We start from the raw sequence: 25,780 nt of genomic DNA, 5'->3' as shown, positions 1-25,780 counted from the left end.
AGCCCCCCTCCCCATCTTCACCAACACACACACACAAGTTTAGGGGTGGGTGTTGTTTTCTAGTAAAAATATTTTATTGCAATTTTTTTCAGTTACCAATGTCTGGATACTTGGGGATTAATATCTTGGACTCCTTTCTAAGACGTGGGTCCACCTCATTCATTTTTAACACAGGATTCTACTTTAGAATGTACTAAAATGTTGTTATCAACGTCACGATTGGTGGATATTTAAGTTGCTTGTAATTTTCTTTGACCACAAACATTGCTGTAATGCACGGGGATGCAGGAACAAAAGTGACAGGAACGTTTGCTCTGCCACTTATTAAAACGTAAAACTAGAATGTCAGAGCTGTGGGGTGTCATCTAGAGAACAACGTAAGAAAATTGAAAGCCTAGAATTCGACTGAGTACATACGGGGACTTTATATCATGAAAGTGGCTTTTCAGACACACGGACCAAACGTGAGCAATTCCACAGATGTCACGAGGACACTTGGCGACTTGTTGGAGGAAAACAAAAAGCTAGCTCTTCATCGCACAGGCTTACATTCCAAAATCATTACAATTTCACATGAAAAGGTCGGAACACAAAAAGAACTAGAAAAACTATAAATTAAGACAAATGCAGTTTTGAAGCAGGTCCGAAGGCCTTGCAATCTTGACACCAAAAGTGGAGCCCGGAAGGAGATCCTCGGTACATCTATTCGACGATACGGAAAAGCTGACGTTGTGGACACTGAAAGCTTCATATACAAAATTAAAAGACAAACCGCAAACTGGGGGAAAGGTTTGCACCATCCATGAAAGGCCATGCGTAAATAGTTTTAAAAATTCAATCAGAAAAAGATGAACACCCAGCAGAACAAAGACTGTAATGAGCTTAGCCCAGTAAAAAAATGCCAATGCCCAAGAAACATATGAAAATACGTGCAAACTTGATAATTATCAAATAATGCAAATTTCAACAATATAATGCCATTTGTTTGCATATCAGAAAGGCAGATTTCAGAGGACCATAATCCCCCGTATGGGTCTGGACGGTAGACCAGAAGCCCCCTGTCCATGGCTGGTGGGAGTGAGAGTTGTGAGGTCTTTCTGGAGAGAGGGCAGCCAGACAATTCGGACTGTAAGCCTGAAAGCGTACATGCCCTTGGATCACTTTTCTTTGCTGAGCAGTTTTTGCCGGGTTTTCTATAATAGTCCTGGGTCCCCGACTCCCCTCCCCTCCCGAACTTCCCCGGGCCCACCAGCCTGGTGTGGAAAGAGCTTCTCAGTCCGGAGGCAGCACGGAGCATGCTCAGCTCCATGGCCTCTATGCACTGCTCCCCAGTCCCCTCCGTGAGACCAGCAGGGCTCCCCGTGACCTCAGAACACTTCTTCCCTTACCACGCCCATTCCTTGGAGTGACAATCCACACAGGTGCTGTGCCACCAGGCCTGCGGCTGCACAGCTGTGAGCGTGCCTAGTTCTGGGCTGCTCTTCCCAGCCGTGACCCCCCCCACGGCCCCTCCCTGTGCCTCCTGCCTCCTGTTCCTGGGCTGGACTCTTGTCCCGTGCCTTCGCGCTGCTGGGGACAGGCCGCAGACACAGGTCCTCCAACGTGGCCAGCCCTGGCGGCATCCGTGTGGGCTCTGACGGTGCCACAACAGCTCAGAACACGCTTAGCTCGGACCTCAAACTGACTCTCATAATAAATCAGTGAAGAGAGAAAGAGGAAAATGGCAAAAGTAAGAAAACCTGGTAAAAAAGAAAATGAGGGCAAATGGAATGAGGATGGATGGAACGCTCTAATAATTCAGAACCTAAAATCAACGTAACTTGAAAGAAAAATGTGTGTGTGTGTGTATGTGTGCCCATGTGTGGAGGGACGCACGGACAGAGAGAGGAGAGAAGCGACTGGCTGAAGGTCAAGGGAGAAGGCGAGTGGTGGACCCTTCTCCCAGGCTCTGTCTGCCCCGATGTGGAAGCCGTCCCTTGGCTCTGCAGAAATGACTGTGGAAGGGACGAGGGCTGGGGGGAGAGAAAAGCAAAGTGGAGAGAAGGCCGCCCCTCCTTGCGCTCGCCTCCCCGGGGTCTGGAGGGGCTCAGCACACCTCCCCAGGCCTGGCGACATCCCACGGGGGCAGAGCCAGGTAGTCCTGCTGCTTCAGGGCTTTGAAGAGCTGGATGGCGGGGACCTGGGGAACGGCCTGGCCCGAGGGCTTCTTGGACTGGAGCACTTGTTCCAGGTCCCCAGTCTCAGGACAGGGACCCGGGGAAGAGGGCTTAATCTGGGGTGAGAGAGGGCTGGACCCGACCCCAGGGAGAAAGCAGTAGTCGCCGACCTGCTGCAGGACCAGGAGGCCCTCGGGATGTGGGGAGGCGGGGGCGGCATCTGCCCGGGCCTCCCCCAGGCTCAGGACGGGGCTGCTGGTGGCAGGATGAGCAGGACTGACCAGAGGGGATTTGGGGGTCTGGCCTGTGGTCGGAGGGAGCTCCACATAGCCCTCAAACTCTGGCTTCATGGGGGCCGGGGCTCCAGGGGGCCCACCGGCTAGTCCAGGACAGACGCTGTCGTTCTGGTCTGAGGGGAGCCCCAGACGGGGAGCCTGGGAGACAGACGGGGCCCCTGTGGGTGGGGTGAAGGTCAGGTCGGCCGTGGTGACATAACCAGAGGCCACGCCGCTGTCCGCAGGGCCCCCAGAGGCAGTGGGCAGAGCTGCGGGGCTGTCCTTTGGACCCTGACCGTCCACCATCAGCCCAGGTGCGGGAGGGACGGGGTCTGGCCCGGACTCCAGGGAGGGGCTCCCCTCAGCCCCAGGGCTGGGCTTCTTCTCCAAATCCTGGGCCCGGCCCTGTCCCATCGCCTGGGACAGAGGGACCAGCTGCACCTGCCCGCCTGCAGGCAGACACAGGTACTCCAGGGACCCTGAAGGCAGCGGCTTCTGGCCCATGTCCATCTGTGGGGCCACCAGTGGGCCCACCATGTCAGGCAGGGAGCGGCTGTGGGGTGGCCCCAGGTAGGGACCATTGAAGTCGAAGCCAGAAACCCGGCTCTCAGGCCTGCCAGAGGGGGTGGCCAGGCCTGGCTGGGGGCTGTGGGGCCGCTCGGCGGGCAGGTCTGAGGGGGTCAGAGTCGTGTCAGGCTCAGATGGTGAGTCCTGGGCATCTTTAGGGTCCTTTGTGGTGAGAGGTGACACTTCGCTGTGCCCGCAGTCTATGAGGGACACCCTGTGGGGAGAACAGGTGAAGAGATGTGGAGACCACCCTGGGCAGAAGCCTCAGGCCCAACACAGGCTTGGGGTGGGGGCAGACACCCTGGCTCACAGGGAGCACAGAGCAGGGCGAGGACAGGGGCAGGCCCAGAGGGGACGCTGGACATCCCTTCAGTGTCCCCGTGGACCTCGCCCACCAGCCCCCGTGCTCCTGCTCAGGGTGTCCTCTGCCAGGGTGACCCTCGCACCCTCTGCTCCTTGACAGCCCCAGCGTCAGGGCCCCGGGCACTGCGAGCCTGTGTTTGCTCGGTCATTCCCTCCTTCCTGCTTCCCTGGCATGTAGTCACCTCTCCTGAGGGTCAGTGGTGAGCTGGGGGCAGCATGCTGATGCCATGAGGGTCAGCAGTCCTTCAGCCACCCCCAGAGGTCAAGGCACTGTGGGGTCACCCTGGGCAGCAGAGCAGGGAGAAGCCATCTGCTCCAGTCTCCCGCCTCGGGTCAAGTCTGAGGTCCCTCCCTGACCCAGGAATCAGGAGGTTCTTCCCGCTGTCCAGCTGGGGCGCCTCTTGCTGTCGTGCACACCAGCCTCCAAGGATCTCTCCTCAGGGGCCACAGGCGCGAGGCTGCCTCCTCTGAGCCCTCGATGTGCACGATGGTGTCCCCCTTCCCCTCCAGGGATCCCACGCCCAGACACTCACCTCTCCAGCTCAGGGAAGCGGCCGCCCCACGGCCCCTGGGGTGGGGAGCTCCTGCTGCTGAGGGTCCACGTGCTGTCTGGGAGACGCAGCCTGGCACTCCCGTTCTGGGAAGAGAAAGGACATTGGTGTCTGTGGCTGTGGGGGCCTTTGAGAAACCAACGGTGGGGGGAGGGCCAGGGGGTGACAGAGGCCTCAGTGAGCCCCCAGACATGGGAGGAATCTCAGCCTGGTCAGGCCCAGCCTGGGCCTGTGACACCAGGAAGGGGAGGCCAGAGAAGACTGGGACTTCCCTGGGTCCTCTGCATCCGAGGCGGGGGCCCCAGTTCCCTCGAGTCTGCTGATCTGGGTGATGCTGCCTCCACCCTCACCCCTTGTCACCCACACTGGCCAGGGCCCCTCCAGGGGCAGAGCCGGCCACGCCTTCCTGACCGGAGGACCATTTCACCATCGTGTGGGCGCCCACCCCGAGGTCATCGCAGCCTCCCGTGGTGGCCCCAGCCTCACTGCCCAGCCCACTGCCCTTCCTGCAGGGCTCCTGTCTCCAGCCTCACATACCTTCTGCCTGCAGCGGCCTTTCCCACCTGGCACCACCCCGGACCCTCAGAGCTCAGCTCTGACATCCTGTCCTCCAGGAAGCCACGTGTCTCCATGACCCCGCCCATCCCCAGTAGAACTAGCTGCTCCCTGAGCCCACCCTGCACTCCTGTTGTCCCCATGTACTCAGCTCTCCCCTGGTCCTTGGGAGCCCCGGGGGCAGGGCCCTTGGGCATCTGCAGGGCCCGGGACGGCAGGGATGAACCGGCAGGTGCTGGCCCGGCTCTTGCAGCTTCCCCGCCCCTTCCCTGGCTGCCCAGGCCCCAGCCCTCAAGCCCACAGGCAGGGGAGGAGGACCTGGCCTGGGGCAGGGGCTGGGTGCAGAGGAGCCCCGCCCACCCAGCCACCCTCCCAGGCAGCTCCTACCTGGAACAGGTGGCTCTTGCTGGGGTTGGGGATTTTCTCCTCCCACTTCCGGTTCAGCCTGGAAAGACAGTGGGGAGGTGACAGCCGCCAGAGGCCTGTGGGTCACTGCGCCATGCCCACACTCCCCAAGCTCAGAGGGGAAACTGAGGCTCAGGGAGAGGCTGGGATTTGTCCATGGCCCTCAGGGAGTGGATGGCAGGGCAGGGACAGGAGGGAGCCGGCTGTGGGTGCCTGGCAGCCCCTGGGGACCTGGGGACTGCACCCCCATCATGGAGTCCCCTTACCTGTAGCCATAGACGCCGCAGAAGCGCAGGGCTGGGAGCAAGACGAGGGTGGCGAAGACCAGGATGAGTGCCAGGACCCACATGGGCAGTTCTTCCGGGCGGGAAGGGGGGAAAAGGAGCGTTAGCATCTCGGGAGGGAGAGGCTGGAGGCTCAGGAGGTGGATGCTCAGGGCCCTACCGTGGTCGGTGCCAGCTCAGGGGTCCCAAAGCTCAGGGCATCAGGGGGGTGCAAAAGGGAGAGATACCAGACACAAACAAGAAGAAGAGGGCCTTGGTTTGCACCCCATGCAGCGTTCAAGTGCTGAGGAGGGCACCGTGGGGTGAGCCTTTCTGTAGCCGGAGGTGCTACTTCAGTGGGACTGTGACCACAGCCCATGGCAATCCCAGTGGGCTTCCTAAAGGAGGCAGCATATAAACTGGGCCTCGAGGAACGGGAGGATTGGAGAGGCATAGACGGGGAAAGCCGTGCCGGTGGAGGAACCAGCAGGTGCAGAGGCCCATCAGGAGCCCCCACACTTCCTGCCGGGCAGCCTGGAGCTACTGACAGGCTGGGCCCTCCAGGACTCCCCGGCTCTCCTTCCCCGGGGCCCGATGTCCAGCCCTCCTTTCCTCTTGACTGTGGCCCTCTCCCTGGGGCTCCTCCCATGTTCGGGCTGCCTGGGACTGGGGTGCCTGCTCCCCACCTCCTCCATCCTCTCCTCAGCCACCTCGGGGACCTAGTCCTGCCTTGTCTCCGGGTGGCCCCTGTGGGGAAATGTGAGGGAGAAACAAAAGCAGCCAGAGCAGGGAAGTGGGGAAGATGAAGAAATCAGACCGGAACCTCTGGTCCCAGGCCTCAGTCTGCGGCTCCTGCTGTTTGCTGCCATGGCAACAGGAACTCAGGCTGAGAGGTCACTGGGTCAGTGGCTGCCATAACAGCGAATGAAACGTGGGCCATATTATTAGAGGGCTAAGGTCTGGTCTGAGGGAGGAGTGATGGGGAAACCTGCTCTTCTCTGCCTCTCAGGACCTCACCTGAAGCCTGTGTTGCTCACCAGGCGTCCCTTTCCAATGACTAGTGACAGGTGGTAGGGAAGGATGCTTGGGTGGGGTTGGGTCACATCTCTGTGTCTGTATCACTCCTGTCCTCTGCCCAGCTGGGCTGCACCAGGGGTCGGGGGGAGAGGTGGCCGGGGAGACCTACCCCACTCAGTGCCCCAGGAGCGCTCCTCACTCCACTCGCTCCAGACCCCGTTGTAGCCCCCGGGGGCGGGCTTGACCCTCACTCTCGCCTGGTACTTGGTGGAGGGCTCCAGCCGTGGCAGGGACATGCTGTGGGCGTTCTGGAGCAACTCTGTCTTGCTGTCCTGTGGGTGCAGGTGTGTGAGCAGGCAGGCCGAGGTGAGGCAGCCTGCCTGGTGCACGAGGGCCCAGCAGCCAGCCCCTCCCGCCCCAGCACCCCAGCCTGCCTGCCAGGTGCCAGTCCCCAGCTGGAGCCACATCCCCAGGTCACTCCCACCATGGAGGACCAGCCCAGCCCCACGGGGGACAGCACTGTCCAGGACCAGGCTGCATCTCCCGCAACGCACCCTGTGACACGTGACAACACTGAGGCCCAGGAACTCCGAGGAGTAACACGTCCCCCTGCTTTGAGACCCCTCAACCTCCCAGCTCCCCCGGGGCAGCCTGCACACACTTGGCTCCCCAGGAAGCGATGCAGAATGCCTGGACTCTGGGCTCTGAGAACGGGGCTCAGGAGCCCAGGCCCACTCCCAGCTCCACCACTGACCCACCCCTCCTGGCCTCAGTTTCCCACTTTCAGACTAAATGGCTGGGGCTGGCTGCCAGGTTTCTGATCTGGGCTCTGTGGAGCCCCAGGTTGTGGACACAGCCCCGAGGGCTGCCTGGGGGTGGGGGCAGGAGACGGAGCCCCGGCCGGGGCCCTGCCTGACTCCACAGAAGCTGCTCTGCTCTACCAGCTGCACGTCTGAGTCCAGGTGAGATTCCTCTGAAGAACTGTCCCCTTTATGACTTTGGCAAACCCTTCATGCAGCTGTCCCTCTGCCCTCCCCACCCTGGCGTCTATGCCCCCTTTGCAATTCTGAGTCGGCTGTGTTAGTTTTGGCCAAGTCACATGACCTCCGGGAGCCTCAGTTCCTTCACCAAGGGATGGGACGGTGACCTGCTGACCACCTGGGGTCATGACACCGAGTCCCAGTGGCTTCCTCTTGCGGGTCACCTGCTGGGAGCCAGGCACCTGGCAGGTGTCGCCCTCCTGTGTGTTGTCTCCCAGCCCCTTCCCCACACCAGCCCCTCCCGGGGCCCAGGCCCTCACCTCCCATGAGGCTGTGTCTTTCTTGTACTGGACCTGGAAGGTATGGCCTATGTGTTTGTACATCATTTCCTCCGCTTTCCAGAGCAGGACATAGCCGTCTGTGCTCCTGGTCACATTGAGTTTCGGGGGAGGCATCTGGACTGGAGGGAGGGACACTTTTAGGGAACATGTTCCTAACATTCCTCTGATCGAACATTCCTTGTCTTCCATGCTGGTCAGAGGTGCCACCTCCACTGGCCCAGAACCCACGTCCTGCCCGTCTCGGGGTCCCTGTGCCCCCACTTCACCATGTCACCTATTTTGACCCGAGCACCCCTTCCCTTGGGAGATGCTGAGACACATTCGTTTGTAGTGAGCTGACCCAAAGCATGGGGTGCTCCTAGTATTTCAGTAAAAACAAAATCACTATTAATTGGATCTATCCTACAGTATTGACTATGATCTAGGCACTGTTATAATGCTCAACATGCATGACTTATTTCACTTAATTCCAATAACAACTCTATGTAGTAGGTGCCATCAACTTGTCACATTTTACCGAGGGAGAAACTGAGCCCCAAAACAATCGAGTAACTTGCCAAGGACAGGCAGCTACTGAGCGGTAGGGACAAAGATGGCAACCCAGCAGATTCCCAGAGAGCAAGTGGCGGATTCAAATCCAGGGGACATGGGGGAAATTGGCTGCTACTTCTGACACAGGGCACAGACTGGGTGGAAGAGCTTGGTCATCGTGATCAAGCAACGTGGGAGTTTCCTTTGCTTGGGGTCCTTGCTACATAACAGGAATCAGAGATGTTAACACACAAGGAATTGCAATTTATTTGCACGCACCCCTTCCCTGATTGCAGAAGTAAATCATAGAGCAAGACTACAAATATCAGTCAGTGGAGGACTCTGGAAACCTAAAAGAGAACAATCCAATCAGTGAGTGAAAGGGAAAGTTTGGTGGGAGGACCAGGAAGCCCTGCTGGCCAGTAGGAGCTTCAGAGCAGCTGCAGAATTAGAGGAACGCAGAGCCAAAGGAACAGAGGCAAAAGATTTTAGGGATGTGTTCCTAGGGATTATCAAGAGAATTTTCCTTCCTAGGAGTTGCCATTGTCTTTGTTGTATATTGCTTCTTGAGAACCTTGAACAAAGATTAGAGTCACTTTTGTTCACTTTCTCAGCGGACCAATTTGTGTTGAAAGTGACGCACGTGGAGACTGGGCCATGAGGAGCCCTGAGTTTACTTGGGTTACACAATAAAACAGAGCTGTCCCAAGACCCTCGCACAGAAGGCTGGGGGCAAACTCACTGTTCTCTGAGCTCTTGATAAATTTCTCTTCCTCCTTTGGCCGAACAGAGACGAGGTACTGGCTGTGGGTCCTGGGGTCGGGCACGGGGATCTGGCATCGGTGCAGGATGTAGGGGCTGCCGGGCTGGTCCTGCAGCACTGGGGAGCACTGCTCCTCCCTGAGGACCACAGCGGAGGTGAGGACGGGGGGAGGCGGGGACCACGGGGGAGACGAGACCTCGGGATGAGCTGAGGCTGCTGCTGGGGCCCCCAGACCCAGGAGGAGGCCTGGAGAGGGCACGGCCAGAGGAGGGGAGGGCACAGAGGAGGGGGCACTCACCCCGCGTCGGGGCTGGACCTGTAGAAGAGGGCAAAGGAGACCGAGCTGGCCACCTCGGTCCTCACTTCCCAGGAGCAGCTGAGCGCGGTGGCCCCGTCGAAGAAGCACTGGAGGTCCCGGGGCTGGGCCTCGTCCCCTGGGATGGGAGACAGTCCCTCACTCACTCCCTCCTTCGCTCATGCCCGGCTCTCAGCGGCCACCATGAGACTCATCGCAGAGAGACCACGGGCCGTGGGGCCAAAGAGCCCAGGGCTTAAACGTCAGCCTGAACCTGCCGGCCGGGTGAGCACAGATCAGAGAGAATTCCGTGGACCTCCATACGCCTGTGTGAACGGGAGAGCGTCCACGTTCCAGGGTAGGGGTGTCACACAGTGACGCTGGTGTGTCTGCACGCGGTACAGCTTGCAGGACAGCAGAGCTGCTCGCAAGGCCACTGTCACTATTATTGGGATTGCTCCCCGTCAGAACGTGTGTGGCACCCTGGGGCCCAGCAGTGAGTAAGCTGCAGCTGCCGCCTCTGCAGGGTCACCTGGGGATGGGGGGTCCCGGGGAGCGGCTCCAAACAGGCAGCATGGGAGGTCCGGGGAATCACGCAGTGTGGACCCCTGGACCCCTTCTGCCTGGGAGCTGTAACAACCCCCTCCCTGCAGAGGGGGGTCGCCCCAGCTCGACCTCGTTACCTGGCTGGGAGTCCCAGCGGACCTCCGGGCTCCACTGGCTGGGCCGTCCTGAGAGCCCCGAGCCTGGGGCCAGCCGGGCGCGCACTCGGGCCACGTAGGTGCTGCTGGGGAGCAGGTGCTCTGGCCCCAGGATGGCCTGGAAGGAGTCGGAGAGGAGGGTGGGGGCGTCCTGTCGAGAGAGAGGGGCTGTGGGGCATGTGCTGGCTGGGCTGCGTCCCTGTGGGCTGGGGGCAGAGCTGGCCATGGTCCCTACCTCCCAGGAGTCCTGAAGCCGCCTGTAGACCACCTCAAACTCCAGGTTGGACAGCCAGTGGCTCTGGGAATCCCCAAGGGCCATACTCCAGGTCAGCAGGAAATGGTCCCTGGCATTAGTGATCTGGAGCTCCTTGGGGGCGGGGGGCTGCACTGGAGGGAGAGGAAGCAAAGGGCCCATGAGGGGCTGGAAGCCTGCTCAGCAGTCAAGGCCCTGCTGGCCTTCGTGTGGACAGACCTGGGTTCCAGGTGGAGCACTGCCCCCACCAGATCAGTGACCTTAGACAAGACCCCTCTCCTCCGTGGGCCCTAGGCCCTCAGCTGCAGGACCATGGGATCAGTGGGAACGTGGTCCTAGCTGTGCAGATTGCTGTGTACACAGAACACGAGCTCCGTCAGGGGTGCTGACAATGAAACTGTAAGAGGAGCCTCCTTCTGCCCCTGGGCCCCCACTGCCCACCATGTGGCCTGTGTGGCCTCCTTCCCAGCAAAGCGTGCTGTGGCTCACGTCGCTGCCTCTCCCGCTGCCCGCTCTCCTTCCCTTTCCCCCTGCCCAGCGTGCTGCCCTCTCGGTGCCCAGCATAAACGTCTCCTCCTCTAGAATCTTCCCAGACAGTCCCCCAGGCAGAATCCATTGCCCTTTCTGGCCCCACCATAGCCGGTTGTGTGGTCCTTACAAGGCTGGAGGATTTATGTGTATCCATGTCTGCCACCCCGGGTAGTCGAGGAGCCCGTGGGGGACAGGGGTTGGGTCTTGACCCCCTTCCCTATTCCCAGGGCCTGAGATGCTGTGGTCCAGGGAATTTGGGAGACAAAGTGAGCGAATGATTGAGTGAGTAAATGAATAAACACGTGTAAGCAACCTCCAGAGACTTTTCCTGAAATCATTCCATCAACCAACAGCAAGTCAACACCTGCCGGGACCGACAGGGTTGGCGAGCAGACTCAGTGATTCATGGCCCCTGTCTTCCTGAAGCTTCTGTGTCTAAATGCTGAGGGATGACTTTCAAACCCAAAAAATTCAGAGAGAGCCCAAACGAGATGTAACTGTCCCATGCTGGACCTGAACACGGTGAGCGAGAGCCTGTCAGAGCTGGAACCTTCAGAAAATCCTAAGCCCAGAATGGGGGGTACATGGCGCCCCTTCACGGCCCACCACCGTGCAGGCGTCACTCATCACTGGCTGTGCGCCTGGCCCCTGAGCCTGACATGGAGGGTACCCTTCTCGGCACAGAGCTCTGGGAAGCTGCTACCAATCGAACCGACTGGGAACTCAACCGAAAACCTATTCATCCCACCTGAGGGATTTTAGCCCACCAGCTCATTTCACGGCTGGAGAAACTGAAAGAGGAAGCGAAATGTCCAGATCTCCAAATGTGGGAGTCTCAGAGCAGATCAGACGTCCGTCTGTCCCCTCCCCAGCCCCTCGCAACCTCCCAGAATCATTGCCAGAACGGTCTGGGCTGGACTGACCTCCTGCTCAACATACGCTCCAGGGGGCGATACGCCACCCTCCCCTCCCAGTGCTAAGTTCTCCCCATCTCCAGTGTGACGCCTTCCCTGTCACCAGGCCATAGGTCCACGGGGCGGGGATACTGCCTGGCTTGTTGGCTCCTCTCCTGGTGACGTAGGTGCTCCAGGAAAGAACAGATAGTGAACGAATTGCATGCAGATTCTAACTTTGATTTGTGTCCCATCCTCTGGCCACACCCCAGTTGAAGCCTCATCATTTCTCCCACGGCTCCAGCCTCCTGCCCCCTCCTAGCCCCTGCCATCTACCTTGCACATCGCCCACTTCCGGCATCCTCACACCTATGTCTGATCATGTCCCTCCCCTTCAGAGGCTCTCCACCACCTAACTGGTGACCTCCTTGCAGGGCACAGAAGCATCTCCCCTCTCCTTCCTCCCACTGTCCAGCCTTCTTGACCCTGATGCTCCCGGGACACAGTTATTAGCGCTTTTCCAACCTGCCTCACCCTCCGGGCTCTCCCAGCCTTCGCACCCTCCGTTTCCTCTGCCGGAAGCGCTCTTCCTGCTCTCTCCTCCTTCCACCCTTCAGATCTCCCTGGGAAGCTCTTCATCTGGGAAGCCAGTCCTGAGCCCCCAAGGGCTCCTTGCCCCCTGCCCCTCAGCACGTGGCACATACCTGCCTTCAGTGAGCCATCACTCAAGAGGACACCTGGTGCTTCCGGCCTCTCCAGCCTGTACCTGAGCTCCACCTGGAGCGTCCTCTTTCTCATCCATCCAACACACATTTTGAGACATTGTTTGAAATGAATGCACCACGGCCTTGCCCATCCCCTCTTCCAGGCAACAGCTTCATGCCACGGGGATGAAGAGAGGCCGGAAACAGCGGCCGAGCCCCCTCCCCTCTGACACCTGCAAGGGCAGCAGGGTGGCCCAGGGTTTGGGACCCAGGGTGCTAAAGTCACCAGCATCTGGGTACCCCTGGGCAAGTTTCTTGCTCTCTCAGCCTCAGTTTCATCGTTAGTCAAAGGGGGTTAAAAAAGTAGCACACGCTCACATCACGCATTATTGTGATGATTAGAGAATGTCAAGCAGTGTTTCCTAAAAGCCAGCCAGCTGCAGGATTCTTGTCATTTTTTAAAGTTAATGAAGATGAATATTCATTAACTTTAAAAAATGACCACTCCCACACACACCTTTATTTTAGACTCATTCTAAGCACAGATAAAATTGAATTAATGAGATTGAAGTGCTCATTATATTTCTGTCTAATCTACAGTCAAAGGAAGCCTAACTATGTAAAGTGATCACTGACACCCACTCAAGACCATTGGCTTTCATAGGCCGCTGTGCACACGTGGCGCACACATTGGGGCCACTCAGCGAGGGCCACCAGGTGGTGACCTCCGTCTCTGCAGTGCAGCAAGCGCTCGGCACGTCTGACCCATCACTGTCAGGACTGCCCAGAGGGGGCGCTCTGGAAAAGTCATGTCGCCCCTCTGGGTCTCAAGTGCCTCATCTATACGATGGGTTGTTGCAAAGATTGGATGAAATCATGTTGATGGGAGAGTTTTCAGGATATAATTTATGACTGCATAGGAAGGAATGCTCTGGAAGGGACGCCTTCAGTGCTGGCAGGCAGTGTCCTGGCAGGCGGTGGAGCAGCCAGGGTGAGGTGGGGCAGGTGCCTCTGACCGGGCCCCTCACGCTGTACCTGCTCCAACGCCCCCATCACAAGGAGACCACCTACTCTTCCCCCAGGAGACCAAACCCAACCCCGAGCCAGGGTCTCCACCCCTGGAAGACGCTCGCTCCCTGGCCTGCCTCCTGCCATCCAGCCACCCGTAGGGCCCACCGTCCACACAGGGACCACTCCTGGCCAGGGCCCCCGGGCCTCACCATGCTGGGCCAGATTGATGTTGAGCTGGGCACCCAGAGGCCTGTCTGGTCGGAATGAGAAATAGTCTCTGTCAGCAAGGACGAAAAGGTTGTAGGGAATGACGCATCTTCTGGGCACAGAGCTGGGATAAATGTGGTCTGACAAGGACGTGTCATCACTGAGATGGCAGGCCACTGGCTGCGGGGGCTCCCTGTTAGGAGGGGACACAGGTCAGTTCAGTGTGAAGAAGAATGAGTCATTCACAAACATTATTGAGTGCTTACCGATAAAGGGGGATGAGGAGACCAGAAAGGCCGGGTTGGAGGATGCACTTTGAAATGGGGAGACAGAGACGACCTCTTGGAAAAGGTGACATTTGAACAGAAACTTGAAGGAGGTGAGGGAAGGAGCCATGCAAATTCTGGGGAAAGGGGATTTCAGGTAAAGGGAAGCAAGTGCAAAGGCCCTGGGGCAGGTGCAGGTTTGCAGTGCTCCATGACTAAGCAGTTAATCAGTGTGCACAGGGTGGAGTACGTGAGGGTGGGAGGTCTAGGAGACTAGTTGAGTGTGGGAACGGGAGGCCAGCACTTAAAGGGAATTTAAGGAATTTGGATTTCACCATAAGTCAGGAAAATTTAGAGAGTTCAGAGCAAGGGAGTAACATATTTTGATGTATGCTTTGCAAGGATTCCTCCGGCTGCTGGGTTGTGGATAGATTGGGTGGAGGGGAGATGGCAAATCTGGAGACAGAGAGCCCATTTAGGAGGCTTCTAGAATATCCAAGCAAGAGGATGTGGTTTGAACCAGGGCGATGGTCTTAGCATTTGCCGGATTCAGGTTCTGTTTGAAGATCCAGTTGACGGCATTGGCTGATGGGTTGGATGTCGTGGTGGGGAAGGAAAGTGGCCAGAGAGATGAAAAAACAACAACCAAAAAGCCCTCAGTTGTGTGGCTGAAGCCACAGGAGCCCCCATTTGGTGAAGTGAGATGGGGGGACTGGGCGAGGGCACACCTTGCGGGCAGAGCAGGAATTTGGTTCAGGACATTGGGGTTGCAGACACCTGTTATCGGAGGGACAGTGGGGAGAGGCAAGCTCACCTGCTGGCCTGGAGCTTCGGCTGGAGAGTGTGGAGAGCGTCAGCCCTCAGCCTGAGGTGGGGTCTCCGCCCACCGGGTCAGACATCAGACTAGGGGTCCAGGGACTCCCCACCTCCCCCTTCAAGACTGAGACTAAAGAAGGGAGCAGACACGGAGACAGAAAAGGGCCGGCCAGGGAGACACCCGGAGAGGGGCGAGTGTGGGGGCCGGGAGGCAGGAGAGGCAGGCACTCCGGGAGGACGCAGTCATCCCTCTGAGCCGGGGGCTGCCCGCGGGGCCACAGGAAGAAGGCTGAGACCGACCCTCAGACTCAGCACCGATGAGGGCTTGGCTGCCCTTGGCAGGAGCCGTTCAGGTGGCCCGGTGGGGGCAGCAGAATCCGGGGGGAGTGGGTTCAGGAGAGAAAAACTGGAAAGGCACTGGAGACAGTGGTGTAGACAACTCTTTAGAGGAGAGTCACCTCAAAGGGAAGAAGAGGGTGGCCCCGGCCGGAGGAGGGGGGTCAGGAGGTGCCTGCAGCCATGGGTGGCATCTGTAAGCCGGTTGGGCCCGTGGGCTCAGTGACTGGGGATGATCCTGGGGGAGGGCCCAACCACGGCACAGGGAGAGTGGGAACCCTGGTGGCAGCAATGTCCTTGAGCAGCAAGACCAGATGGGACCCCAGCTGCCGCCTCAGAAGGGACAGGAACAGGAAATCCCACAGGCGGATCCCGGGAGGCGGGTAGATGTGGGGGCAGGGTGAGCGTGGAGGGGGCTGGGAGCTTCTCCTCTGGGGGTGTCTGTGGTCTCAGGGCAGGAGGAGGGGTCACAGCGGAGGGGGGAAGGTGGAGCAGGGACTCAGGAGAGTGGAGAAGGAGCATGGAGGCTCCCGGGAGAGAAAGAGAGAGAGCTGAGGGGCGATGCTGGGGGTTTGAGGAGCCGGCTCTGGGGGGCGCCCTGTGACGCTGGCTGTTTAATGGTCTCTGTTATGGTGAGCGAGACTCTCCCCAAACCCGGAATGGTGTGAGGATCCCTCCCACACAGCATGCGCCCAGGAGACCATGTGAGGAGAGAGGAGCAGACCCACACCCTGGAGGTGGCCGGGCCTCGGGGAGACACAGAGCCCACCCCGCAGGCCAGACACTGGTCCCTCTCAGCCGCTCGCCCACCGTGTGGCCGGGGGAGGGACCTCACCTCCAGGGCCTCAGCCTCCTCCTCTGTGAACCGGGCGGCACATCCCGGCCCTGCCTGCCTCACAGTGACAGTGGATTGAGACACGCTCCGTGGGGCGGTTTCGTTAATTTGTGATGAAATGAGACTGTCACCATCACCATCATCAACCGCATTAGTGTAGACGGCTTTTCCAGGAAACCCCGACATCAGACACCAGCACCTGGGCCTGGCAGGCCGCCCGCCGGAGGAGGAGCTCCCAGGCGGTGCCTCCCCTCCTCTGTTCTCTGCCCCCCACCCAGCACAGCCCCACGTGGTGGGGCCCCTCCCTGCCCCCGGGCCCCCGGGGTGTCGCTCACTCGTTCAGCCTGCGGTGCAGAGTCACGTTGAGGAACCGCGGGGCGTCCCGCGCGTCCGCCCACCTGCAGACGATGCGGCTGGTGTAGTCGTTGTGGCAGCTCAGGGTCTGCAGCGGGACGGTCCCTGCCCAGGGGGACACAGGAAGGGGTCACACTTCTCCCCTCCAGGTGTCCTAGCCACCACCCTTCCCTGCCCCTCCCGGGCGCCGGGCACTGGGGGGTCCCCCAGAGTCCTGTCAAGGCTCCCGGCAGCGAGGCAGAGAACCCAGGGGCCCTGGGCGGGGCCGGGGGCTTTGTGTGTGTGAGGGTCCTGATTGCGGACCCTGCTGTCTGGAGAGAAACAGAATATTCTGGTCGATCACAGAGCGTTCCCTGAGCCCCAGCTGCGTCCTGCTCCTGGACCAGGTCTCCGTCCCACCCCAGGACGGGACGTGCGTCAGGCACAGGCCCTGCCCTGACCCTCGGGGCAGCCTGGGAGGAGAGGCACAAAAGCCCCTCTAAGAGGCAGCGTGGCGGAGCCCTTCCCTGACCTCCCCACCCTGGTCTCCTGGCCAGCTGCCGGGCCTGATGGTGGGAGAAGGGACTGTGGCTCCAGCGGTTATCAGAGAAGCCAAGTTCTCTGGGAGCCCCCGGGGAGGAGGGTTCGCGGGCCTCGGGAGCCCAAGGAGCGTCCCAGCTGGGCCTCCAGGCAGGAGGAGGATGCTGGGGCCAAAGCAGGGAGAGACCCCCAGACCAAGGATCCCCCAGGAGCAAAGGCGCAGAGATGGGAGCCGGTCAAGGTCGTCGTCAGAGCAGCAGAGTGTCTGGTGGGGGAGGAGGGGCAGAGAAAAGACTGGAACCGCTGGCCTGGAGGTTAGAGGCCTTGAATGCCACACTGAGAAATGTGGGCAGAGAAGGGATGCAAGTGGAGATGGAGTTTACAGGAGGCCAGAGAGGAATGAGCAGGAGTGTGGGAGGAGGAAGAGGGAGACGCCAGGGAAGATCAGAGAGAGAGAAGAAACGAGGCAAGGGAGGGCGGAGGGAGGGGGGAGGGAGGGACGATGGGAGCCCATAGGGTCTGAGAGCTTCCTCAGGACAGCGGCCCAGCAGTGGGGAGGGGTCAGACCAGGGCAGGGAGCATCGGTCTCACCTTGGGCCCCTGCCACACTGAGCCCCCAGCACAGAGCCAGCAGGGCGACAGGGAGCAGCTCCTGGGTCAGCACCATCTTTGAGGTCAAGTCTGGATGAGAACGGGGCCGGCACAGGGTAGGTCCAGGTCTGAGCTTGTTTCAGGGTCCTCACTGCCCTGGAATCTTATGTTCCTCTCCGGCAGACGGCCAGGTCGGACCCATGTCATGGGCTCTTGTGACTCCTCCTTCCAGGGCTGTGCTCCTTAGGCCTGGGGACGGAGGTATCAGCTGAGAGCTGCCCCCTCCCCATCCTGTAGCCCCAGGGACTCAGACTGTGCTGTAGAGTGAAGCCAGGAGTGGCCTTGCGTGGGCTCCCGCCCCGCGGCTGCCTCGGCCTGATACCTGGGACAGTCCCTTCCCCTGAGTCAGGGGCTGGGGCGTGACTGAGAGAGAGATGCACTAATGACCTCTGAAGAAGTGGGTTCTCGCTGGGTCGAGCTTCGGGTACCCCTGGGCAATGCCCCGGCGAGGGGAAAGCCTGAGCGGGTGGCCTGGCATATGATCTGTTCCCAGCTCCCCATGGGCCGCTCACCCACCCCTGCTTTGGGGTCGTTGGGTGTTGGGGGCCGGTGTGTCCTCCCCTGGGTGTGACCTCACTCATGTACGATCATTCACACACTTACTCTCACCCTTGGACCTGGTGCTGTCCCCGTCCTCCTCCCTTTAAAGTCACCCTCCCACACCATGTTCTGAATGCCGGTTCCCTTTTCCCCGCAGAAGGCTGGGGATTTCCTCTTTTCATTTTGTCCAGCCCTGGGAAGTACCCAGGAGAGCACAACAGATGGCCGTGGCTTCTTTCCTCCCCATTAGATTGTCTGAAACTCACTCAAGACGCACACGTGCACACACACGGGTGCGCACGCGTGCACACACTCAGACCCAGAGCAGTGCTGTTGTGGTGGGAAGAGCAGAGCTCTGGGCTCAGCCAACCTGGCCTTCAGCACAGACTCTGCCCCTCCCATGCTCGTGACCTGGGCTAACGCACCAATGCTCCCTGCACCTTGCTCTCTGCATCTGTAAAATGGGCACAGGTCCACCTAGCTCACAGGGTGGCTGTGAGGAGGACCACACGCGGCGATGTTGACAGAGCAGTCGGTCCGATAGGAAAAAGAGCAGGTTCGTTTGGAGCTGGGGGAGAGTATTTGTCCACTTTAGCGCCTGATGACGGGGGCAAGGCCGCGGGGTAGGCCAGGGAGCGTCTGTGTGGGCTGGTGCAGCTTGCTGTGCCCACCTGGGACCAGCCTAAAAGTTTAGAGCTTCTATTTGGATCTGACCATAAGTAGAAACACTACATGTGTAAAGAAAGAAATTCATCCCCAAATAAGTGATAGGTTGAACACAATTCCAATCAAAATCTAACAAGATAATTTTGCAAGAATTCAGAAGAAAAAATATATATATGAGGCCAGTTCATGAGATTTTTAAAGATAAGGAGGCTCTACCCCAATAGCAAAATTTATTACAAAGATCTGATAAGTAAAGCAGTTGTGTTGTTGTGTGCGTACAAACAAACAAACATATACGCAGAGGATGGATCAGTGGCCATACTGACCAGAGAAACTCTATTTTACCCCAAATGTACTGTATGATGAAGGAGAAATCATGAATAAATGTGAAGTGGTGGAATCATAAAAAGTGCTAAGATAATTGGGTAACAACGTAAACACAGCAGCCCAAGGCCCTATCTCATGCCAGTCCCCAAATACCAGGCTAATTAAAAATTCAAATGTAAGAAGTCAAATCGTATTAAACTTGCAGACCATAGAAGCAAATACTTTTCAACTGTTTAAGCTTAAAAGCAGTGGAAAAAAATCAGAGAGACAAAGGCTGGCAGATAGTACATGAAAGCAAAATCTTCTGTACTTTAGAAAAATAGTAGAAGCAAAAAGCTAAGGACAAAGGGCAAAAAAAAGAAAAGCGCCAAAATTATGGAGAACAGATTATTATCTTTACACCATAAACGGTTAAAACAAATTAGTGTCATCAAAGGACACAAGCATGAAATTTACGTGCACGCAGAGAATTCGTGTCGGCAGCTGACAATTATTAAGTGCTCACTGTGAGCCGGGCGCTGTTCAGACGTTAACACATCCATGTGCAGGTTACTGTTAGAATCTCCGGTTTGCAGATGAGGAAACAGAAATAGGGACATTAAATAAATGGTCCACGATCCTCGACTGGAAAGGGACGGACTGGGGTTGAATTTCCCCACCGTCGGTGTCATGCGTGTCCGTTTTGCCATATGCTGTCTCAAAAGACACTTCTGTGGACACGCACAGATACAGCAAACACAGAACAAAACTTTAAGACATTTAAGTTGGCAGCCTCAGGGAGACTTGAGACATCAGAGCCGTTTAAAAGAACAAATAAACAGAGTTCTTTGAATTTGAAGGTATGAGATCCATAATCAAAAAACAAATCTCAATTACGGGTCAAATCACAGAATGAATGCTACAAATGATGGTGTTACAAAGGCAGATGTTGAAGACAGAGCAAATGGGCGAGGAGGTGGAAAACCTTAGAGAAAAGCTGAGGCCCGGAACAGGCGTCCAGGAGCTCCAGCCTCTATCGTGGGAGCCGGCAGTGAGGCTGTGGGTGGAAAGCAGAGGACAAAGAGAATTGAGAGCAGGAATGACAGACAGTGTCAGCCCTACCTAGCTGTCCCCTTCCTCCTTGGTGACAGAAACTCAGGTTTTAGCTGGGCTTATTGCTGCACAGAATAAGAGATTATATTTCCCACATTCTCCTGTAGCTAGGTGTGGTCATGTGACTAAATGGGGTCCAAGGAGATGCGAGTAGAAGCACTGGGTGTGCCTTCCAAAAAAGGCTGCTTTAAAGGAAGTTGGCTCAGGTAGAAAGGGTCCATTTTTGCCCTCCTGCCTTTTCTCTTTTTTCCAGCCTGCAACTTGGAAGTGATGGATGGAGCTCCAGCAGCCATTTTGGACCATAAGTTTACGTCCAGGAGGGGCGCCATATACAAGGATAATACAACAGAAGAAGAGGAACTTGGATCCCTCTTGCTGCTGTAGAACTACCGTACCAGCCTGAGACGGCCTATCTCTGGACAACTGTTATGTGAGGGAAAAACAAATGTGTATTGTTAAGCCACTGTTGTTTGGGGATTTTCCATGTGCAACCAAACAGATGGAATTGGAAATAGAAGAAAATCTCAGGGAGCTTACAAGGAGAGAGTCCACTAACTGAAGAGAAAGATTCATTTTTAATAGTGCCAAACCCAGTCATACACTGGTGAATTCTCAGTCATCCAAGAACAAAAGCATAATCCTAGAAGCTTCCAGAAGGAAACAAACAGGTTCTTTTCAATGGAACAAGGGTCAGGTTGGCAAGACTTTCTCACAAGCGACCCAGAACTCTAGATAGTGCTGTCTTGAAAATACTGAGGGAAAATATGTTTAAACCTAGAATAATAAAAAGTCAAGCTTACTTTGAAGTTCGAGGGCAAAAAAACACACAACATTTTAGAAATGTAAGGAGAAAGAAAGTTTTTCAGATCTTTTCTGAAAAAATTACTCTCAGATTTATTTCAGAAAAAAAAATGTCCAAGAAAGAGCTAGCGTGTGATACTGGAATCAGGCATGAGAAAAGAAACCAATAAGACTTGTAGTTAAGTAAAGAAGAAGTTTTACCGTATAAAGTGAAAATAAATAAATACATGATAGCAATATTGAAGTAAAACTCAGATGATTTTATCGTGGGAGGTGGTGGTGAGGCTGCGGGTGGAAAGCAGAGGAGAACTGAAAGCTTGCAAAAGATCTCGCGTTGTTTTGAAGAAGCATTTATAGGTTAAGCCCAAATGCTAATGGAAGATATATATTAAATATGCATGTTAAAAATATAAAGGTTAAAAATCACTAAGAGTGAGAGCTAAGCACTGAGCAAGAGGATGATGGGGAGAGGCAAGGGAAAAGGAGAGCGAAGGAGAAAAGAGAAGAGAAAAACCTAACGCCTTCTCGCGCAAAATAAACACGCACACCCAAATTCTCAAACTCTTGAAGAAATTTAACGGTAGCAATAAAAACTGGAAATGCAAAACACAAATTCGTTCCAGACAAAAACAATTTCATAGGACAATCTGACAAAGACTTTAATAGAAGAATGCAGCCTGGTCACATTGGGATTATTCCAGAAACGGATGGAGAGCCATTGAGAAATCTATTTATGATGAAAGGAAACAGATCAACAGATTAAAAGGAAAAAAAGGGTGAGTTTATCTTGACAGACGCTCCTAAATATTTGATAATACAAAAGCCATTCCTGATTAAACAAACAAACTTCAGCAAAGGAAGAAAGGTTGGGATTTCTGGGTATCTACTGGAAACCTGTTGCAACATTGGAGTCAAAGGGAAATCTTAGTGCCGTCCCTGTCAAAGGCACAGACAGGAGAATGCTGTCTGCTACTGTCATCTCCAGAGGCCACTCCTTCTCAATAATCTCTGAATCCAAGTTCCAAAGGATTTTTAACAGGCTTGATAAACTGATTCTGGATTATAACAAACCAAACATGAGAGACTTGCTCTATTAGCGAGAAAATAGTAAGGCATATAATAGTGGACAAATGGAACAGAAGACAGTGAGAAAAATAACCAAGTAGGAATTTGGGAAGTAATAATGGAGTTTCAAGTCACTGAAGAAAGAGGATGGGCTGCACACGCGTAATTAATGATATCGTGACAATCAGCTGATAATGTTTCTTTTTTTGAGGAAGATTAGCCCTGAGCTAACATCTGCTGCCAATCCTCTTCTTTTTTTGCTGAGGAAGACTGGCCCTGAGCTAACATCTGTGCCCATCTTCCTCTACTTTATACTTGGGATGCCACCACAGCATGGCTTGACAAGCAGTACGTAGGTCCACACCTGGGATCTGAACCCTCGAACCCTGGACCACCAAAGCTAAAAGTGCAAACTTAACAGCTGTGCCACCGGGCCGGCCCCTGATAATTTTTTTAAGTTAGATTATTACTTTACACGCTACTTCACCCTTCCAAATTCTAGACAGATTAAAGATCTAAAAGCCAAAACTAAAATGATAAAAGCATTAAAAATGTTTCTTTAATCTTAGAAGTTGAACAAGACACCAAATCCAGAAATCTTAAAGTAAAAAGTAATGACAGATTTGACTTAAAGCAATTAACACATTTTTATACGACGCAAGATATCTTAAACATGGTAAAAAAAAGACAAGTGATAATCCGGAAGAATATATTTTCAACACGTGAAAATAAATTGCTAATACACATAATAAATGAATCACCCAAAGTTAATTCGTAGAAGACAAAGAACCCATCAAAAAATGGACAGAGGAGATTTTCACGCACATCAGAAGTAAGAATCAGATAATTTTCATCCATTACATTGGACACAATTAAAAGATTGCTCGTTTTCCTAAAGGGAAATTGGCCTTTTTATGCACAACCATGGGGTTGTGCGTTAATTCAGCTGCTTTGAGGATGATCTCATGATATCTACTAAAATTTTAAACCTGCGAAATCTCTTGCCCAGCAATTCTGCTTCTAGGAATCTGGGCTGCAGAAACACTTTCATAAGTGTGGAAAAATTGGAAACAACCTAAGTGTTCATCCATATGGCATTTGGTGAATCATTGAGTGTCCATACCAATAAATGCCACGTATTTCTTAGGGTTAATCAGTAAGTTAAATCAATGTGTATTATTGTGGAAAGTTGTCTGAAATATAATATTAAATGAAAAAACAAGTCGTAGAACAGTATGTGTGTTATAATTCCATTTACATACAAAGAAAAACTGTATACTTATATCATGCTTAGAAAATGTTCTGGAAGCATACATATGGTAAAAAGAGTGGATGTGGGGCTAGGGCATCAGGATGAATGAGACTTTATCTTTTATGCTGTGTAATTCTAGATCATTCTAATTTTTAATGAAGCAGATATCCACGTATTTACTTGATTAATATTAAGTAACTCACAAAATATCCTGCGGTATTGGTGGATACAGCACTCCGTAAGTAAAACTGATGAATGAAAACAAGAGTGAGCAAAAGCTAATGGGATAGATTTTACTCGTTATAAAACTATTAGAAAGCAGGAGAGATGGCCAGTAGAGAAAATTAGAATCCGGATATGCAAAAAGATAACAGCAGGGCGTTTGATGACTAAAAATTGCACACATGCGATGCAACTTGCCACTGGCGCCTTGTACTCCAATTCAGACCCATAGAAACACCTGTCCTCCCATCCTCAGGGCAAATGCACACACCTGCACACACCCTGATGCAGACACCCCCAGATGCCCACCCACCCAGACAACAGACTTGGGTACAGACGTGCACATCCGAGCCCAAACCCCACTAAGCAACAGCAGTTCAGGGCGGAGTGTGATAGTGAAAAACCCTTCCCAGAGCGGGAATAATATGTCCTGGGCGAGGGACTTGGCCCTCCTCAAATTCCAAAGTCAGTTTCCCAAGCTCCCCGAGCTCTGGGCTGGAGCACAGCAAGGCTCCAGGCCTCACCTTCCGCCTCCAGGCTCTCTGCCTCCCTGCATCCCTGTGGACATCCACGCATGCATGTGCGTGCGCGCACACACACACACACACACACTCTCTCTCCTTCTAAACCAGGATGTCATGACCTATCGGTGCTGTTCCCACTCCAGAGACGAGGAGACAGAAGCCCAGGGCAGGAGAAGACACTCTCACCAACACTTTAGTGACAAAGCAAAGACAGATGTCTGACTCCCAGCCTGAGCTCCCCTCCACCTCAGGCGACCTCCCTGTTGTCAGTAAAGCTGGATCCTGCCAGTGAGGCCCAGCCTCCCCAGCTCTTCACACAGCAGCCCGGCAGGTCCGCACCCCCTGCTGTCTCCTCACCCACTGGCTGCCCAAGGAGTCTGGGCTCAGGTCTTCCCAAGAGGCAAAGCTCTAACCTCCCTGGGCCCCAGAGCTCCCCTGCCCACTCAACCCCAGGCCCTCCCTGGCCCTTCCATCCCAGGCTGCCCACGCGGCCCCCGCTCCCCACCCCACCCGTAGCCTGCCCGCGAAAGCCGGGCCATACCTCTCTGCGCTGGACAGACCAGCCCTTCTGCTGCAGTCTCCAGGCGGCAGAGCGCCTCTCACGCTTCCTATTTATGCTGACGTCGTTAGGAAACGGAGGGGCAGAAAGAGGAAGCGATGCTGGCCCAGGCCTGTTTCTGTGCAAGTGACTCTTCACAAGATTGCCCAGCTTCCCAGAATCGTGGACAGCAAGATAGCCACTTTTTTCTAAGCCTCACTGACTTTGTAATGTTGTGCTTGTACCCCACTTTGTCTCCCTGTGAACTCCTACGCACCCTCTAACTGCCAGCTCAATGCAAAGTTCCTCCATGCAGCCTTCCCGGACACCCCCAGGGGGATGCAGGGGGAGGTGGCTGCAACGACCAGAGCAGGTGAGAGCCCAGAGCCAGACGGACCTGGGCTGGACTCCCCCTCCCCTACTGCTCGCGGCGTGACCTTGTGCAAATTACCTGCATGTAACTTTGCCAGGTCTCAGGACCCCCATCTGTTATTTACTTACAAGCATCTACAGACATGGAAGGCCCAAAGGATTGAGGGAACCAAAGCATGCTGTGCAGCAAGGCCTTAGCTCAGAGCCTGGTGCACGATAACCCCCATGTGTGGCCAGTACTATTTTGACTCCCCTCGCGTCCTTTTGCCTTGCATCTCCCCACACTGCCCCATGGTCCTCAGTGTTCACGGCTGTCTTTTCCCAACCCTGCCTTGTGTGTGGCTCACATTTCTCTCTCCAGCAACCAGTACATGCCCTGGCACAGAGGAGGCCCTTAGTGACTGCGTGTAGAATGAATGAATGAATGAACGAATGAGTGACTCAATGAGTAACTCCCTGAGCACGGCAGGGCTGGGGTTAAGGCAAAGTGAGGGAGGCACCCCTTGAGCGTAAAATTCAGGGAGGCAGCAAAACACTCAAGAATCAAGATAAATAATATTTTAATGCAACATTGTAAAAAAATCAGAATTAATGCCCCAAATCCGGAATTAACAAAATAGGAAGTTTTAAATAAAGACAGGCTGAGTATCGGTGCCGTGTGCAGCCAGGTTGGAGCCTGAGGCAGAAAGAGAGAGCAGTGCTGTTTCCTCTGAGCAGACATGAGTGAGAGAGGAGGAGGATGCCTCCCAGGGCGGAGGGTCAGGGGCAGGGGCAGGGATGAGGGGCGCGCGGGGGGCTGGGAACCTATAAAAAAGCCGCTGGACTTCTGGCCTGTCTCTGCTTTCCTCCTGCCAGGAAGGGCACGCCTGGCCTGGAACAGCTTGGAATGCCCCACCGGGGCAGAGAAAGCCCCCGCTGGAGGGCAGAGCGGTGGCTGTAGGACGGGAGCTCTCTGGGGACACTCCTGCCGGTGTGCAGTCCCTTCCATCATAGACAGGTGGTGCGGGGTCTGTCCAGGGCTCGAGAGGAGGGAACTGAAGGGATGTGCAGGGTCTTTCTTCCTACTTAGGCGCTCCCATCCAGCCCGTCCTCCCTGAGCTCCTCTGTTGTGCTGGTCAGGCTGGGGGCTGGGGACCCCAGAAGGGGCCACACCCAGGCCTGGTCCCCAGGAGCCCAGTCGTGGGAGAGGCCCTCCCGGAGGTGAAGGTGGGCAGAGTTCTCCCGCCGTCTGCTCGGCCCACT

The 25,780-nt window shown here is 55.4% G+C and overlaps 1 protein-coding gene across 2 annotated transcripts; it reads right to left on the bottom strand.

The window, feature by feature from the left end:
* Window positions 1-52: 52 nt before the first annotated feature.
* CSF2RB (colony stimulating factor 2 receptor subunit beta) lies at window positions 53-24,269 on the bottom strand. 2 transcript variants are annotated; one of them, XM_070600621.1, is made up of 14 exons: window positions 24,170-24,269; window positions 17,080-17,328; window positions 15,951-16,074; window positions 13,365-13,555; window positions 9,999-10,150; window positions 9,746-9,914; window positions 9,066-9,201; window positions 8,747-8,904; window positions 7,453-7,592; window positions 6,322-6,484; window positions 5,139-5,229; window positions 4,855-4,912; window positions 3,895-3,998; window positions 53-3,212 (listed from the first exon to the last, which is right to left on the bottom strand). In XM_070600621.1, exons 2-14 carry the CDS (start codon window positions 17,153-17,155, stop codon window positions 2,087-2,089), a joined length of 2,688 nt encoding a protein of 895 aa, XP_070456722.1. In that variant the 5' UTR covers window positions 17,156-17,328; window positions 24,170-24,269; the 3' UTR covers window positions 53-2,086. The 2 variants fall into 2 exon arrangements, with proteins under 2 accessions (XP_070456722.1, XP_070456723.1); XM_070600622.1 differs by having other exon boundaries at window positions 9,746-9,881.
* Window positions 24,270-25,780: the final 1,511 nt, after the last annotated feature.

Source organism: Equus przewalskii, chromosome 29 (assembly GCF_037783145.1).
Source record: "Equus przewalskii isolate Varuska chromosome 29, EquPr2, whole genome shotgun sequence".
NCBI lineage: Eukaryota > Metazoa > Chordata > Mammalia > Perissodactyla > Equidae > Equus > Equus przewalskii.
This window is presented reverse-complemented; position numbering and strand designations above follow the sequence as displayed.